Raw genomic sequence first — 19631 nt, forward strand, 5'->3', positions numbered from 1 at the left:
TTTTTTTTAAACATATTACATTGTTATAGGTAATTAAAATTAAAATCGTTTTTTCTAAAATCCAATTATTGGTAAAGATGTATTTATATTAAATATAACTATGTAGATAGCTGAAAGTAAACCAAAAAAATCATCATTTTGAAATGTTACTTTTTAAAAATAGTCTTAGAAATATATGACTTTCATGTATAGAGATAAATAGTCTTATTCGAAAATGTACCTTAAACACATACGTAAAAACAATTTAACTTACAATAATGTGTAAACAATACTAATATTGTTTCATTTAAATAGAGAGAAGAAGAAACTGTTGAAAACCATTCAAAACTTCAAGTTTGAAGTTATCAATTGTTTATTTAAACTATTTAAAAACACACATTTTTTTCACGTCTATGGAATTATTAGGATGTAGACGCTTCTGGTTGTCTTAATGTACACATAAACGTGTCACTGCTGAATAGAAACCCGCAAGCCTTGAAGTTTTGTTCAGTGATATCGTCGGAGACATAACCGATATTGCCTAGGAGATAAGACAAACGCTGGTCCAGACTGAATTGTTGTCGTACGTCGTTGAACACTTGACTATAATTGTCCATTAGGTCCAGGTAATCGGTTTCCACGCGACAATTATTGGTGTAATATTCACACAATTGTTCGCTAAAAGGCTTCAAAGAACTCACGCAGGTTAGCAATTGCCTTCTGATAGCACTTAATGGTTTTGGCGGGTCGGCCTCTTGCAAGTAGTCCAACAAACGGCCAACATGTCTTACTAACGAGCTGCCGATAATAAGCATGCCGCTGCTAAGTCTTCTGGTCGATTCCAACTTATGCAAATACATCAACGCACTGATGGCGTGCGTTAAGTCCACCGAAGTCAGCTTAAACGCCGACACCATTGTTTCTTCGCAGGGATTCAACGGTGAAGCAGGAAAAACGGATTGTCGAGGCGAAATAGCCAAGTATCCGCATTCGGTTGCCAGGTGGATTAGGATGTATAACAAGAACAAAAATCTACTCGAGTACCTGCAGTTCAACATGAGGGTAATGTGTTCGTTAACGGCCAACACGTTCTCTATTGTAATGTCATCCTTGTGATCGAACAACTTTGCCACGTACTCGTCACCCACCTGTTTTCCGGCAGTGTTTGTTTTCGCTTTATCCAATATGTCTTTCCATCCGGTATAAGTCAGCATGAGTTTAATTTCTTTGACCATTTCGGCAGGCGGTAAACCCGACGTGAACGGTTCGGACGCAATATACATCTCCATCAAAAATATGGCGGCCAAACACTTGGTTAGATTCATTTTGTACATGTTGAATTATACAATTTAACCAGTAACTGTTGAGACTAAAATGAATCACACTGAACGAAACCAAACCATCGCGTAGCACTGAACAAATACTGAGTTCTTTGTTAGCTCATCGTTTTGATTTTATAATAAAGCGAATAATACATGGTGTAACTGCATGTTACACGAGAGCCGCGTCGATTGCATGCAAAATGTAGCCATCGAAAAAAGATATTTAAAATATAGACACGGAGGGGTCTGCCAAACTCTAGTGGTTCGCAAAAAATCTTAAAAATATTATAAAAATGCTCCACGGAAAAACATTGAATCGTGGATATGATTTGGCATTACGATTTTCTTTCATGGGATATAATTAATATACATTATTCATGTACCTATTAAACATTGCATTAAGATGCTTTTATATTTTGGCAACTCTATGGATTAGAAATCATACCTGAAAGGTACTTTATTAGGCCAAAAAAGTCACTCCTTTCTTATCAAAATCGAGAAAAACGCCCAAGAAATTTACAAATTGTTCAACTTAAATTTACAATGCTCTATAAATTTGAGAGATTTATATCTGAAAATTAGACCGAAGGTAGATCTAAAATGGAACTATAACGTATACAATTTTCTCAAAAATCTGTAGTCAAATTTTTTTTTTAAGGAAAAATACCAAAAAAAGGGTAAATTTACACTTTGGCAGTTTCTAGGTTACTATGTGTGAGCGAACCAACAGTCAACAGGTAATGAAAAAATGTCCATTATATTGTTCACTACGATGTATGAGTAACTATGACAGTACATTTTTATAGACAGACGATCAACCCTTATCGTATCCACCCTGCACAAGACTTAATATTAAATTTTAAGTACATTATTGCTGGTCCCACGATATCTTCTAAACCGCTATAACTGGTTTGAACATACTATCCACAGATTGGCATCGAAGCGTTTATTTAAAAGTGATTTTATCACTTTCAGCTATGATAAAATCTGTAGACCTGAGACCTCTCCGTCCCCACTTTGCCCCGACTCACTGTACTAGCTTTATTTTTATTTATTTGCATGTGTGGGCACTGTGTTTTTATTATTTTATATTTATATTTTTGTATTTGTACCCACGATATCTTTTAAGCCGTTAAACCGAATCGAATCGAAATTTCAGCGTGCGGATTAGCGGTTAGCTTTCTGTCGAAAGATATTTTTAGAAGGGCCATGAAATGCTTAAAGTCTGTCAGGATCTTGGAATACGACTCGTTATATTTAAGGTCGAGGGACGTTTGATTGAAATACGATAGTGTACCTTGTATAAGCAGCACCAACGGATCGGTGGCCTCTTAAAGCTTCACTAGTTGTGCCAAACATTCGAACGCGACCATTTTTCGCACTGGTCCACTACCAGCCTGATGTAATCGCAACAGTCGTTCAGCGTTGTAGAATACTTGCAGGTTAAGAAATGATGACAATTGTAAGTGTTCCGGGCTACACTTGTTCTACCGACAGTCTAATTTTCGGACCTCAAGTCTCAAAAGTACACTTGAAAAAGTAAAATAAGAAAAACTTATATCACTTTATTTTTAAATTTTAAAGTACAACAAAACAGATAACAATATATTTATGTATTTATATTCTTAAATTGTGAAAACAAATTTGTTTTTGTTTTCTGTCCAACCTAACAACTATTATTGTGTAAATCATATTATTATATACTCTAAAATGCATTGTATCTTATTTTCGATAATACAATATTCCATAGCCTGTTGCAAGACTACATTCGGAATCATAGGCATCAACCAAACCTTATTTGCTATAATTTTGTTAGCTAGGCATCAGAAATGATTGATGTCTCAATTTTAGGATTAACTGACTTATTTAACGCTTTTGTTTTATAATTTATGCAGGTATTTTTCAATTTTCAAAGATTTTACAACTGTTGTATATATTTTGTAATTTAATAAAATGTATGTTAAAATTTAAATAACGTATACCATTAAATGGATAACTATTGTAGACTGTTGTCGAGTTCTGCGTCTGTTGGATTTCCCAAAGCTTGATTGTCCAGCATGGGACGGACAGTGTTGGATACCGTATCGTACATGAATCCAAAGGCCTCGTTTGATTGTATGAATTCGTTTAGATTGTTTTGGAATCGGTCAGTTATCGCATTTATATGATCTTTGGGGCTACTCACCGTGGCACTCGCATTACTAAGTAAGGAATTATAGGTCTGGTCGTGTTCCTTAAGTTCGTCTTCAATAATCTTCAACGGGTAACAAGACAAATCAAAGAATTGTCTTAACTGTCTTTTAACAGTCCACAATTTATTTTCGATAATCAAAATTTCAGCGTACGGATTCGCGGTTACCTTTCTGTCGAAAGATATTTTTAGAAGGCCATAGAAATGTTTAAAGCCTTTTAGGATCTTGGAATACGACTCGTTATATTTAAGGTCGAGGGACGTTTGATGGAAATACGATAGTGTACCTTGTATAAGCAGCACCAACGGATCGATGGCCTCGTAAAGCTTCACTATTTGTGGCAAACACTCAAACGCGGCCATTTTTTCGCACTGCTCCACTGCCAGCTTGATGTAATCGCAACAGTCGTTCAGCATTGTAGAGTACTTGCAGGTTAAGAAATGATGCACGTGTTTGAGTTTGGTTTTGACGTTTTCGCTGTTGACTATTTCCTCGTTTGGTCCAGTCGCGAGGACGTCGTCTATAGCTATGTACTCGTCAATCTCAGAACCGTCGTTTAGTACGATTTCAATTCCAGACAACTGCGCCCATCCGGGAAATGCTAGTATCTTGTTCAGTTGGTCTACGAGGTGATCGATTTCATCGTCTGCCCGTAAACCATACACGCAAAGCGTTAACAAAAACAAAATGTAGCGTCCAGCTGTCATTCTTGACTCGACTAAAACTTCTCGTATACCTACCGATAATTATTATTAAAAGTCGGGTAAAAGTAAATAGACACGTGTTATATTCTTACTGGGAATACCATATAAAGTAAACACCGGTGGCAATAACCATAGCGGAGACCGGAGACGCTGACTCATGAATATTTATTTAGGTGTTGCTTTGAAATCGAAAAACACAAAAGCCGTAAAATATACATACTACATTAGCGTCTAAATAACGATTGTTATTTCATGCGATTAAAAAATGTATAATATAGAAAAGCATTGTAATGATAATAATGCGCTTGAGATGATGTGTTTAACGTTAGGGTGGATACGATTGGGGTTGATAGTATGACTATAGTCATTTGTTCAAACGATTATAGACATCACTGCAAACAAAATATTATAGAAATGAAATGTGGGTATCCCCTACTGCATGTTATTCAAGCTACATTATTTAAACAAATTTACTGCTTACCCATTTACTGTTGTGCATATATTTTGTATAGATGTAAGTATTCAATATAATAAAGACATTTTCTAAGAAGAAAAAAAATGAAATGTGTTATTACAATCAACGATGCAACTAACGAAATTTAAATTTTGAGTAACTGCATTTATCCAAGCTCTGATAACAGGTTTCTTTATGTACTTTTTCCGTTTTTTGACGGAATCTGCTGATTAAGTTTTTCAAAGTCATACCTTACCCCTCTAGGATTATAGAATATAACACTTTTTGTGCACAATATTTGATTGTTTATTTTGGTTTGTCAAGTGATCTCCATAATATGGCTAATAATCGGATTTTATATTTTGTTTGTTTTTTTATCTCAATATATTTAAATGACTATTAGCACAGCGCGTACGAGGAAATGCCATTCTTGTAAGACACTCGTTTTGTCAAGAAATATTTTATGATGATACCAAAATAGTGTAACATTCTTCGTTAGAGAATAACATTTTTCTTTTACAGTGTATAAGTCGAACAAAAAAATATTATAACTTTGCCAGTCAAAACCTTTCTCTCTCTCTGAAAATGTCTAACCATTATCGTTTCTTTATTTGCTCGCTACCTACCTCTCATAGACTCATTTCTAATTCTCACTAATCGAGGCAATTTGCACATATATCCTAACATTTTTATTTTAGTCAATTCCTTCAGCTACCTTTCAACTATCTTATTCAGTTTCCGACATCCACTTCCATACGTCATGTGCTGGCCTCACAAAAGTCGAGCAACATCTCCGCTTCATCTCAATTATTCCACTATTATAAATAGGCAATTTCGATTAAACACATATTTTTGTATATATTTTTTTTTTTTGGCTAGTAATTAAATAGTACCTATTTGCATTTGCACAATTGTAATTAATTGTTACTGTACCTACTGTAACGTAATATTATAAAGATTATTTTATATTATGTACTAAGTCTTTGAAACACCTGCTATCCCGGTTTTTCCAAATTGCCAATGCCATTACTGCAGTTTCTATCCCCTCTAATCTAGTTAATCTTAAATCTGTTTCTTCCTCCTTGCCTTGAAAACTTTCAGTTTATAAATTGCTTTTCAATATATATTTACTAGCGTTCGCTGCGCCTCTGTTTTGGTCACACATATCAAATTTGTCCTTGATACTGAGTTTGTTATCTAACTAAGAACTACCATTAACAATGTGTATATTTAAAAGCAAAACTATAATATAAGATGCAAAATACTCTGCCCATGACTGTATTGACTCTGGCGACGCGACGTTTATGTGTATACAGTTGATAATCAGTGAGTATTTTCCAAAACTAAGTAGCACAAAAAAAAAATATATATTTCACAGTACTAATCCCTAGTGTCCAATTTGACTTTAAAATTTTGGATGTTTCTGATTTTTCGGCCTTGCTTACTATTGTAGCCAAAAAAAGAGTGATTTTTTAACCTAAACTAGATGAAAAGTTATTTTTAAAATTTAAGTAACAACACAAAAAATCAGGTTGAATGGTTCATTTTGATATATTGTAATTTAGATTAATATAAACATTTTTTTTAAACATATTACATTGTTATAAGTACTTAAAATTAAAATCGTTTTTTCTACAATCCAATTATGGTAAATATGTATCTATATTAAATATAACTATGTAAGATAGCTTGAAGTAAACCAAAATAATCATCATTTTGAAATGTTACTTTTTAAAAATAGTCTTAGAAATATATGACTTTCATGTATAGAGATAAATAGTCTTATTCGAAAATGTACCTTAAACACATACGTAAAAACAATTTAACTTACAATAATGTGTAAACAATACTAATATTGTTTCATTTAAATAGAGAGAAGAAGAAACTGTTGAAAACCATTCAAAACTTCAACTTTGAAGTTATCAATTGTTTATTTAAACTATTTAAAAACACACATTTTTTTCACGTCTATGGAATTATTAGGATGTAGACGCTTCTGGTTGTCTTAATGTACACATAAACGGGTCCCTGCTGAATATAAACCCGCAGGCCTTGAAGTTTTGTTCAGTGATATCGTCGGAGACATAACCGATATTGCCTAGGAGATAAGACAAACGCTGGTCCAGACTGAATTGTTGTCGTACGTCGTTGAACACTTGACTATAATTGATCATCCGGTCCCGGTAATCGTTTTCTACACGACAATTATTGGCGTAATATTCAAACAATTCTACGCTTAAAGGCTTCATAGAGCTCACGCAGGTTAGCAATTTCTTTCTGATATAATTTAACGGTTTTGGTGGGTCGGCCTCTTGCAAGTAGTCCAACAAATAGCCAACATGTCTTCCAAACGAGTTGCCGATAATAAGCATGCCGCTGCTAAGTCTTCTGGTCGAGTCCAACTTATGCAAATACATCAACGCACTGATGGCGTACGTTAAGTCCTTCGAGGTCAGCTTGTACGCCGACACCATTGCTTCTTCGCAGGGATTCAACGGTGATACAGGAAAAACGGACTGTCGAGGCGACATAGCCGAGTATCCGCATTCGGTTGCCAGGTCGTTCAGTATGCTTACCAAGAACAAAAATCTACTCGAGTACCTGCAGTTCAACATGAGGGTAATGTGTTCGTTAACGGCCAACACGTTCTCTATTGTAATGTCATCCTTGTGATCGATCAACTTTGCCACGTACTCATCACCCACCTGTTTTCCGGCAGTGTTCGTTTTCGCGTTATCCAATATGTCTTTCCATCCGGTATAAGTCAGCATGAGTTTAATTTCTTTGACCATTTTGGCAGGCGGTAAACCCGACGCGAACGGTTCGGATGCAATAACAATCTCCATCAAAAATATGGCGGCCAAACACTTGGTTAGATTCATTTTGTACATGTTGAATTATACAATTTAACCAGTAACTGTTGAGACTAAAATGAATCACACTGAACGAAACCAAACCATCGCGTAGCACTGAACAAATACTGAGTTCTTTGTTAGCTCATCGTTTTGATTTTATAATAAAGCGAATAATACATGGTGTAACTGCATGTTACACGAGAGCCGCGTCGATTGCATGCAAAATGTAGCCATCGAAAAAAGATATTTTAAATAAAGACACGGAGAGGTCTGCCGAACTCTAGTGGTTCGCAAAAAAACAATATAGAATCTATTAAAAATATTATAAAAATGCTCCAACGAAAAACATTGAACCGTGGATATGTTTTGGAATTACGGTTTTTTTTTCATGAGGTACAATTAATACACATTATTCATGTACCTATTAAACATGTCCAAGACCAAATGTAGATCTAGAATAGAGCTATAAGGGGATTGCATGCGGTCGGTTTTTTCAGTCAAAACACATCATTTTTATTCCATTGCACAGACCGAACCAGTGATCCGATAAGCAATCTAAAAACAGATTTGAATTTGTCATGAAGTTTGCTTAGGATCGGTCGAGGTACTTTTTTCAATTTTTAAGTTTAACCCCTTCTAAATTTTATTTTAAAACATTGAAATTTTATAAAATGTCCAAACGTGTTTTATACATAGTAAGAGTAAGATATCAAAACAATAACCTGACCGATCAAAAGTAAACTTCATGAAAAATTCAAATCTGTTTTCAGATTACTTATCGGATCACTGGTTAAGCCTGTGCGATGGAACAAAAAATGTATGTTATATTGACTAAAATAGTATTTACTCACAGACAAAATAATTTAAATTAAAAATAATACCATGAAGCCTATTCAATTTAAACCGGTAAATTAATTGACATGATCGAAATTTATTAAAACCTCCCTTTTCTCAAATATTGCCTATACGAAACTCCTTAAAATCCAACCGCATGCAACAAAAACCACACTGAAGTACAATCAAATTTTTAATTATTTGAATTCAATATCGAACCACTAATTTAAGCATAATATGACGTGTAAATAATTTATAAAACAAAACCATACGTGTATCTGATAAAATATAATATGTATTGTAATATAGTTGTAGTTTTTTTCATCATTAATAGAGTCATTTTTTTTTTTTTGACAACAGTTTTAAAAACTTTGGTTGAAAAATGTTGGCTCTTGATCCTAAAAAGGTTTGCCTCCCTTGCTATAGATCAATCGTAACTCAGAAGTACCTTTTTGGGCCATCGATTTTACAACTTTACCAATCCACTTAAAATTTGGTAGAAAAAAAATGTATTATGATATGTAACATATTAATCTGTACTGTGTTGTTACTTGTTGAACGTAGAGTATAAATAGTGGGGGGGGGATTCTGTAATATCTGTTAATGACAAAATATATTATGTATTATCACCACAGCAGCTGTTTTTAGTCTACTTATACCACGGTTATCAAAACACTATCCCTTAGCTGAATATGTTGGTCTGTGAACCTAACCTGTCGTTGTGTTGGAATAGGTAGGTAATCTGTAGAATCCGTAAGAACCGTTTAGGTAAGGTCTATCATTATTTCAAAATCTCTTATAGTGACTTGTTAGAGTGTCATCGCCAATCGTACAACGCGAACACGATTGTGAATTTTATGTGCTACCGGTTTTGGAATAAACCGAAAAAATATGGCAATTAGTAAGGGGAAATGTATAGAAAATGTATGAATCTGTATGGGTACTCGATTCACCCAGCAACACAAACGCACATGATTTATTTTACACCCTAAACCGCAACAAAAAAAAAAAAACAATGTTGATGTATAAAATTCTTATGGGTTTACATAAAAACGTTATTTAACTACATCGGTATGATATTGGTTCTTTTAATTATTAGGAGCAGAAGGGACTATTTCATACGACTTTCCATATTATACTCAGATCTATATAATTAGTTATGTATTTGAACAAATATTTAAAAGTAATTTCTCTATAGAGCGACACATCGCTTGGCAAAAATTTCGGTAAAACATATTTCGAATAAAATTGATTATCCTTCGGATTATAATGCAATAGATACTTGTTCATGAATTCCGGGTATGTGCAAGGTGACGTCAGTGTGATTGGGATGTAGACGTTTGCGGTAGTTTTAATGTACACGTTTTCGTGTCACTGTTGTATAGGAACCCGCAAGCATTGAAGTTGTTCTCGGTAATGTCGTCGGAGACGTGGATGATTTTCGTCTGGAGATATTGGAGTAGTTGGTGCAAATCGAATTGTTCTTTAAAACCGAAAAACTCAAGACGATATCTGGCCGACAGTTGTGGGTAACCGTTTTCCGCGTGACAATTCTCGTGGTAATATGCATTCAACTTTTCGTCAAACGTCTGGAAACTATTTACCGTGGCTTGCAATTGAATTCTGATGAGAGCCGGCGATATTGCCCGGTGGTAAAAGTCCAACAATTGTTCGCAGTTCCGTTTGAACGATCTGTTAACAAAAAGCAAGCCGTTGCAGGGTATTTTTTTCGGGCTCAACAAATGGAAATACTTTAACGCACCCGTGGCGTACGTCAAATGTATGGATGTCAGTTTGAACGCCGCAAACAGGGTTTCTTCGCAGTAACTCAATGGCGAAATCGAAAACGGAGGTTTTTCCTTGGGATAAGCGATGTATCCGCACACGGTCGCCAGATCGTTGACAATCGTTTGCAAGAACGAAATTCTACTTGAATACCTGCAGTTCAACTTGAGCGAAATGTGTTTGACCAGATTTATAATTTTTCCCGTTTTAATATCCTCGTTTTGTTGGACCAACTTGGCCACGTCATCGTCGCCCAACTCCCCTTCGGCGGTCTTGGTTTTCACGTTGTCCATGATGTCTGTCCATCCGGGATTAGTCAGCAAAAGTTGTATTTCTTTGACTATTTCGGGCTGCGGTATGCAAGACGTGAACGGATTGGATGCTAAAAACAACTCCATCAACAATATGGCGGCGGCGAAACACTCGGTTAGGTTCATTTTGTGCATTAAATTATTTAATTTACCCGAGTGCCTGACGAGAAAAATCAATTGCACCGAACGAACCAAAATGATGATGTTTATTTGCTAGTTCTTAGTTTTAATTTGAAAATTCTTATGTAAATAAAGCGAATGTTATATGTTGTAGCTGCAAGTTTTTTTTTTACCCGAACGTGGCGTGGCAGTGTTATAAATTGTCCCAAAATGTACTGTTTCTTTTAACAGTCATTGTTTAGCAACTTTGTTTCAATAGGTTCAATTTAATGGTTCACCCTAACGCATACTTTAATAGATTTATTTGACATGATTTATCATGACAGTTTATTAAATAATTATGATAATAATAATTAAAATCGCCATTTTTTAAAATGAAAATTTCTTTTCGTGTGATAATAATAGACATGCCAACAGTATTGTTTGCATTTTTTTTTTACAACCAGTCATCGTTGTTTTGTTATATTATAAGACGGACTTTTAAATCCTTTATTTCTTTTAGTAAAACTGTATGTAACTTTTTGGGCCAACAATTTTAAAAGTTTAACGTTTTTCGTTCTAATTTGATAAATGCACATTTTTCCACTTAGAGCTACAACTTAATGGAAAAAAGTTTGGATATTGTATTGGAATATTCTGTCTGGAAATTACACTAATGATAGACCTACGTTGGAACAATAAGTATCATTGCTGACAAGACAATAAAATACTTGTGTGGAGAAACCTTGAGGACTATATTTTAACTAGTCTGTAGGTCTTTACATATATTTCGCTTCGAATTCGCTATCGACTGATAAAAATATACTTTAATGAAATAAATACAATCTTATGTCGTTTAAAAAAATATACATTATTGTTCCTCCTCTTCTAAAAAAAAAATCATAAAAAGAATATATTATCTGAAATAAACTGTACCGATAATGTACGTTTAAAAGCAAAGCTATATTATAAGGTGCAAAATATTCTTCTATTGACTATACTGATTCTGGCGACGTGACGTTTATGTGTAAACAATTGTTTTTTCTTGGGGTTTTCGAAATAAAACCTAGTAGCGCAAATAAAAAAAAATGGAGGGGGTACTGCTCTCTAGTAACCAACTCGACTTATAAATATTGAATCGAATTTCGAATGTACTTTGTATCCCAAAAAAAAGTAATCTTTTTTAGTTTCTTCGTTCAAACTGTATACAAGAAAGCAATTGGTTTGTTTTTTTATGTACTTAAATTTAAACATTTGTCACACTCAATAAGTACTAAGATTTTTATTTGCTAGTTCAAAGTTTGAATTTTGAATTTCTTATGTAAATAAGTTGAATATGGCATGCTCGAATTGCGAGTATTTGCAAGCTTTTTGGCTTTTTCAGCAAATTTGTAATCTTAAAGTGTACTGTTTTTTTTCTACAGTCATTGTTTACAGTTACATTATAATACGGACTATTATAGCGATAATTTTGTATACATTATACAATTTTAAATTGGGATGTTTAGGACTCGGGTTACCTTTTTTTATAATTTTATTTTGTTTTTTAGTAGAACTGCAAACTAACAATTTTTTATTGACATATCCAACATTTTACGATTTTTTAAGAAGAACCTCCTGAGGAAGATTAGGTTGGATTAGGTTAGGACAGAATATAATCATCTCCAATCCCTTACACGTTAGATAATACAAATTGATAAAACTACAGGTAACTTGATTTGTTGACCATGTTATTGTTTTTTATTTATGTTCAAAAACAATGATGAGAAATCTACACTCCCAAACAGTTTCGAGTAAAATTGTTTTACTGTCTCAACTAAAATGACAAGTATTAAATTTGTTATTATTAACTCATAACTAAGTTCCAAAAACATTAAACTAGTAAATTGTGTAAGACTACGTAGGATTATTTTTAATGACTTAAGCACTGAATATTATTTAAAATTTAATTTTTATAACTTCTTAATTATAATATTATCTTGATATGAAATTGTACTGGATGATACTTCTTAAGCTTTTATTTTAAGAATGGAGTAATCTGAAAACAAAAAAAATTAAAAACTATATTTAACAGTATAAGAATAATACAAAATAGGAAGTTTATATCATAATATTTATATTACATTTTAACAGATTTTTCAAATGACCCCCAGCCCAATAACATATCTATGTTAAAATATATATTACTAATTCTGATTACTTACTTTTTCTGTTATCTTCTATAATGTCACAAGCAAGACGTTCCTGGAACATATCTTCGTGAGAAAAGAGAATATTCTTGGTTTTTGTTACACCATAATGTTGTTTGTTTTTTCTAAAATGTTTATGTAACTTTCTACTTTGTTGATATCGTCTTTTAGTTTGTTTATTTGATTGAGAACTGTGTTTTGATTTTTCAGAATTTCGGGGTTGTCCAATTCAATGAATACCAGATTGTACTGGGTCATAGGATCTGAGCACCGTCTAAATATTTCACCTATCCATTCGGGTGTTGAAATTTGTATACATTTTTTGTCGGCAACGTTGATAAATTTTCCTAATTCAAGGTGGATTTTTTCGAAATGCTGTTTCGCCTTTTCCGGGTAAATGTCTAACGCTATGAAATTTTTCAACGACTCGTGAACCTTTTCGGCTAAAATGTCGATTTCGCCCCCGAAAAGTTGAATAATTCCACCTCTCTCGTGTCCGTGTTGTTGTTTCTCTTCGGTGCAGTGTATTTGCTTGAATATCAACATGTACTTGGCAATAACAGTCAACACGGGATAAGCCGTAGCGGACAACACTTGTCGTTGGAATGATTCCAAGCATTGCATGTCCCTCACGAATAATTGTGCCATTTCCGACAATTCTTTGATGGTGGCTTTCTTACCGTCCGACAGAGGTGTCCTTACTTGAACATTCCTGAGAAGATCTAAATGATCCACGTCATTACCGGACAAGAGGTCGTAGAACAACGCTTTTCTAGGATGAAAATGTTCATTTTCTGTTTTTGGTATTTTCTCCATTATATATTTCATCAACAACGCACTACCGTCTAGTTCGAGGATAGCTCTTTGCAGATTCACTTCGGTGGTAATAACTGTGTTCCACGTTATCGGCGACACATAGTTGAGCTCGTTGTAGTCCATACTCAGCGGTTGAGCGTTCCGTCGAATGAATAAATAAGAAAAGTCACTTAAGGACAATTGATTTTAGCGCTATCCATTATGGACGTCGATAATTTGCCAATGATATCGACTAATGTTTTTTTACACGTCCGTGCTCTATTAATTAACGGGCTGCTTGTTATAGTCCCGTCGTGTACGGTTACCGCCAATGATCGGGAAACGCTGTTCAAGTATAAATTAACCTCCATTAAATCTTTCGGCTGACTGTATGGGTTGTTAGCCTGCAAACCGTTCAACATCGCCAAAACGAATTCCCCTTGAGTTCGCAAGTCGTTTTCGAAAGTTTTGCACTCTACATAGGTAAACTCTCGTTCATCGATGCCGGTGAATTCACCAAAGGATAAAATGGACCGGGTCATTTTTAAATAATAATACACGTATCTCGAATAATAGCAAGTTTTTATATCTTCCGGCTTAACCATTGGGGTTAAAATCGCCAACGAAAAAAAAATCGACCACAACATGGTAACGTCCTGAACTCCGAACACTGCGACAGTAATTATGGATATAACAAATCCAGTGCCGTATGGCTGTCTTTGAGGTGTATTTTATGAGCGTTTTTAAATCAGACAAACAAGGTAGAATAACAATCGTCAAAAACAAGTATAGTATTTATTTTGAATAGATGCAAAGTTGGAAACATATTGATTTAACAACGCCACACGTTTCGTCAAAAGTGTGTCGTATTTGCTTTTGAACACGGATGCAAATATAATTTAAATTGACCCATTTCTCTCTCTAAACTATTGTACTGTATACGTTGTATCCGTGATATATGACTTTGATGTATAGAAATGGATAGTTTCATTCGAAAATGAGATAAATGAGTACTTGGTGCAAATTTAGTTGTTTTAAATCGTCAAGTTCGAGTCGATACCTGTCCCACAGTTCCGGGTAACCGGTTTTCGCGTAACAATGTTGGTGTAAATATTCAATTGACTTGTTGTTAAACACCTTTAAAGATCGTACGGTGGACTGAAATTGATATCTGATAGTTTTCGGTGGCGTTGTCCATAGACAGAAGTTTACCAATTGCTCGCAATCCCATAGTAACGATTTGTTGATATCACGTAAGCCCTTGTTAGCTATTTTTCTCGGGCTCAACGAATGGAAATACTTTAACGCGCCCATAGCGTACGATAAATCTATCGATGCCAGTTGAAACGCCGGCAATAGGATGTCTTCTTCGCAAAAATTTAACGGGGAATTTGAAAATGTTGGTTTTACAATCGGATCAGCAATGTATTCGCACACGAATTGTACTAAAAAAAATAAATCTACTTGCATGCCTGCAGTTCAGCATGAGAAAAATGTCAGGGTTCATGTCTAACATGTTATATCTATTAATGTCTTACTGTCGTTCGACAGTTATCGTTTTCACGTTATCCAATATGTCTTTCCATCCGGAAAAAGTCAGCAAATGTTTTGTTTTGTCGATCACTTTGGGCAGCTTAACACATGACGTGAACGGTTTGGATACAAAAAACACTTCCATCAACATTATCGCGGTAAAACACTTGATTAAATTCATTTTTTATTATATTGAATTTATTATCCAACTAAACGAGTAGCTGTCGAGAATAAAAAAATAAAAAAACTATTAAAAAAAGTAAAGGTAAGTGCGATAAAAACCACGGTGCTTAAAGCGCAAATGAGTATAAATTATTAAAAAAAAAAAATCTCAAAAATATTCACTAGAACAAAAGTTATTTCATTTGTCAAATCTTCGTGGGCCACCCTGTATATATATATATATATATATATATATAACAATGTAACTATTTGCTTATTATGCCTTGCAGCATAGATTGTAAATATTCTTTAATAAAAAAAAAAAGTATATTACAACGCGTAAGGTTTAGTTTTTTTTAAAGAACGTCCCGGTTTACTGAGAATTCGTATACCTATTGTATCGTTACTAAGAAGTAAATAAATATAGTGAGAACGGCAAGTTTGATTGTTGGCTAAAAATGATATTGCCTTACTAACTATTGCTAAAATCGTTATTCAATTTAACATGAAATCGATGTGACTTAAAATATTAGCGTTGAATACGTTTTTGTTATGTTCAATTTTAAAATGTCTTCTTTAATTTTTAAAATTTGTTTACAATATTTTTACAGGTTGATAATTTTATCTGTATATAACCACTTTTAAACAAATATTTTTAATGTTATAAGAGTTTGAAAGTTAGGATGGGAAAGGGAGTACTGCGCGCTGATGAAAATAATACTTCACTCCACCTTTGCTCCTGCCCTAAACTTGAAACTTCAATAGCATAACAAGTAGTTCCAAAACTGATTATCGATCAAATGTTTAATACATTATTCTCAATTTCAAATTTGTATAAAATGTATGCGTTACCATTTAAGTTTCGAAAGTTTCTATCAAAAAAAATAAGTTTGGATGGTGTAAAAATAAAAATTGTTTTTAATCATTGAGATCACATTGTATAAAAACAACATGAATAATAAAAATTAAATATCTTATGGCACATTGACTGGTTCACGATAAAATTGTCACCCTCTGTTTTGTTTTAATTAAATCTACCTTAAGTCTAACGAGATGTCTCGTTCTCCTATTTTATGTCCAAATAGGAAAAGAAAACCACAGAAAATTACCTAGTGTGCACCAGAAAAGAGTTTTGACTTAGGAAAAGTTTATGACGATTATTGGACGTCTATGGCCCGTTCACCAGGTGGATGACCAGGTGGTTGTTTCAAAAATGATAATTGTTCCGAAAAGAGCATTACCATGAAGTTGACTTGATCATTCCGTAATCATTGTATAAAGCGCTTCGAAGGACAAGTTCTTAAATGGTTTTAGACTGGAAAAATAACTTAGTACTTTTTCACAGTTCCAGGCTCTAACCTCGTATTTTAGGAGGCCTTGCCACTCCCGTATTAATTCTAAATAAATACAAGTATACTTACTTTTGTTGTTTTCATGTTTTGAAAACCATAATTGGTCTTTTGAATTCTACGAGTATTCTCTAAACATATCGTGGATTGTTTACAAATTATTGTAATAGTCATAATAGCTTCATGTACCCTACCTAATGGCCACCGGTGTGCTGGTTGGTTCCGAGAATAACAGAAACGCCAGCGGCCTCCTTCATTGTAATATTATAAATATCATTAAGATGTATGGATACTTCGAACGCTACGCATTGGGCAAAACCCTATATCTCAATACGGAATTATTGTAGCTACCGTTGTTTTCTTGATAATTTAGCTGTTTAACCGTGTACTCTCATCATAAATATTCTTATTTATATTATCGCTTTGTGTTCGTTTTCATTTACAAGGTTTTATTATCCAATGCATAGGTACAGAAAGAAAATGTGTGTGTGTAAACACTACAAATTTCATGGAAAAAAATGTAACTGCCGGCCGAATAAAAAAAAAGGTTACAATTGAGTAAGATTCGGATATACCCACGTCACATATTTTTATATGCCACATTGGCATATAACATGTGACGTGGATGTATCCGAAACTTACTCAATTGATGTATCAAACCACGAAAGTTTTAACGCATTCAGAAAAAAAAAGGTATTTAGTGGTAAATAAAATTAATGTGCATTATATAATTTAGTCTCGCAAAGGCCAAAAAAAAAAAATCGACCTTACTCTAAGGCTAAGTAACAATATTTGAAATTTGCATAATACTTTACGAAGTAAGCTGTTGAGATTATAACGGTGTAGTTTTTATTTATTAACTGATATAACAAATTGTGAACATTATTCTATGTATTTTTCACTGATTTTAATTATAAACATGGTATTTCACAATAACGAATTACATACAATTTTCAAACCCCAGATGCAGTTAGGGTTCACTGATGTCCGAATAAGGCCTTTTTTCGGCTGTCCTCTTCTTTTCATCGTACATAAATCCATACTGGCGGAAGTCAACATCTACAATGCTGTTGACGGTTTCTTCGATTTTCCTGTTTAAATATTGCAATATTGTTTCCGCCAGTTCGGATCGGCTGAGATTGTTGTATTCGGCCCCGTAATCGATAAAAACGCTCGAATAAGCGGCGCTTAAAACGCAACTGTTGTCAATGTATTTGTCTAAACGGGTTTTCAAATCGTCCAATGATGTGGCGGTTCTTTTTAAAAAACACCGAATTTCGCTCACACCGTGATCATTTGCAACCGAGTCGCACAACGCATCACAACTTCTTCTGAACGCGTTTATCTCGATCTTAACGCTTCCACTGATACGCCTTATGCCCCATTTGACGAGGTACATAAGAGCGCTGGCCAGTCGGTCCATTACAAAAGAAAACTGCTGATAGGCTTTTGTTAATAATCTCTCGCAGTCGTTCAATGGACTCGGCTCGTACACCTGAGAAAACCGTTCGCCTTTGCCACATTGCGTTGCCAATAATTGCGTCGCGGCTTGCAGAGACAACAGCCTACTTGCATACCTGCAGTTTAACATGCAAAATAGCTCACGAATGATACCTTTTGCGTTATCGGGACGGACGTTTTTTCCCGCTAGCGCCGTCGATACGAATACACAGTGCACAGTCGATCCTCCGGGAGACTTGATTTGGACGTTGTCCAACAATTCCTGCCATCTCGGGTGAGACAGTAACGTTTCTACTGTATTGACCAAAACCTGTGGATCGAATCTCGGACACACCACGAACCGCACGGGAGTTAACGACAAGAAAACCGCAACGGAGAAAAACAACGGTAAATTCATTTTAAAACGCAACATTTTTTCAAAAAAATTCTAGTCAAAACAAATTAATATTGCAACGCCGTGCCGACTTCAAATACAACTGATCGGTTTTCTATGTTGTTTCAAAATGAATTGCGTGGTGATATATTATTTGATCGGATGAACAAAAAAATTGCATTATACGACATCGGTCTTGATTGACAGACCAACAAGAAAAAAAAAATTTAATATATGGAATACAAAGCATGTGGAACGAAAAATATTATTGTACTAAGCTACGGCCTCCCTGTTTTTCCTATTCTGCTACATTTCTAGTCGTAGTTTCATGATACATAGTTTGTCATCACTCATTAAGTTTCACCAAGATTTTATCTAAATATCTCCGATTTTATCCCAAATTATAGCATCGATGTAATATAATATTTTTTTTTTATAATATTCATTTAAAATATCGATTGATATTATTTTCTGTCGAGTTTATTTTTGACGTTAATTTTTTAGCACAGCATTAGTTTAATCGGTAAGCGTATTACAGTTTAATAGGTAATTTAATACGATACGAATTCAATTAGCGTTTTTAATTTAGGTTGAATGCTTTTTTCCGAAACATATCGTTTTTAAAACAAATATTATCATGTCAGAATTATCAACGGCTTAATGTTTTTGAGAATATCAATAACTATGGGAATGCATATTCAATTGGACCCAAGACCTTACAATTATAGAACAAGGTGTAATTTTTAAATATAAAGCATTTATTTCCAATGTGACATTATTTATGTGAATGTAAAATATCAATATTGAGCTATTTTAATGAAAAGTGTGTTATGTTGTGATTAACTTCGAATAATTATTGATACCTGAATTTGTGTATGTGAGTAAATAATACCCAACACATATGTTTAAATTATTTTTGATAATATGAGTAATTATAGTATGCATTATTTATATTACTACATTATTACATACAAGTAATTAGTAATTACTTCCTAATAACACCAATATTGTTTTTAATTTTACCTAAAACATATGTAGGTATATTATTTTTATTTGATTAAATTTATCTAGGGTAGTTCTAATGTTTGCTTTCGGTTTAGTTATTTATTATAATGATCTTACCCAAATTCTAACATACATAACGAAAATTTGATCATAAAGTTTTAGCTATAACTGAACAACGGTTTTAGATATATTTTATATCAAATTTATTAATATACAATTCATTTCTCTT

The 19631-nt window shown here is 33.9% G+C and overlaps 1 protein-coding gene across 2 annotated transcripts; it reads right to left on the reverse strand.

Annotated features, from left to right (window-relative positions):
• Nucleotides 1-153: 153 nt before the first annotated feature.
• Nucleotides 154-7711, reverse strand: LOC126836367 (uncharacterized). Of its 2 annotated transcripts, none has more exons than XM_050569649.1 (2): nt 7357-7711; nt 154-1127 (listed from the first exon to the last, which is right to left on the reverse strand). In XM_050569649.1, the coding sequence occupies exons 1-2, from the start codon at nt 7540-7542 to the stop codon at nt 402-404; spliced, it is 912 nt and encodes a 303-aa protein (XP_050425606.1). In that variant the 5' UTR covers nt 7543-7711; the 3' UTR covers nt 154-401. The 2 variants fall into 2 exon arrangements, with proteins under 2 accessions (XP_050425606.1, XP_050425607.1); XM_050569650.1 differs by having other exon boundaries at nt 154-1023; nt 7253-7711.
• Nucleotides 7712-19631: the final 11920 nt, after the last annotated feature.

Source organism: Adelges cooleyi, unplaced genomic scaffold (assembly GCF_023614345.1).
Source record: "Adelges cooleyi isolate 19-005CV unplaced genomic scaffold, UGA_ACOO_1.1 ACOO_flye_CR_arks_rails_tigmint_CR_PRNA_247, whole genome shotgun sequence".
In the NCBI taxonomy this organism is placed as follows: Eukaryota; Metazoa; Arthropoda; class Insecta; order Hemiptera; family Adelgidae; genus Adelges; species Adelges cooleyi.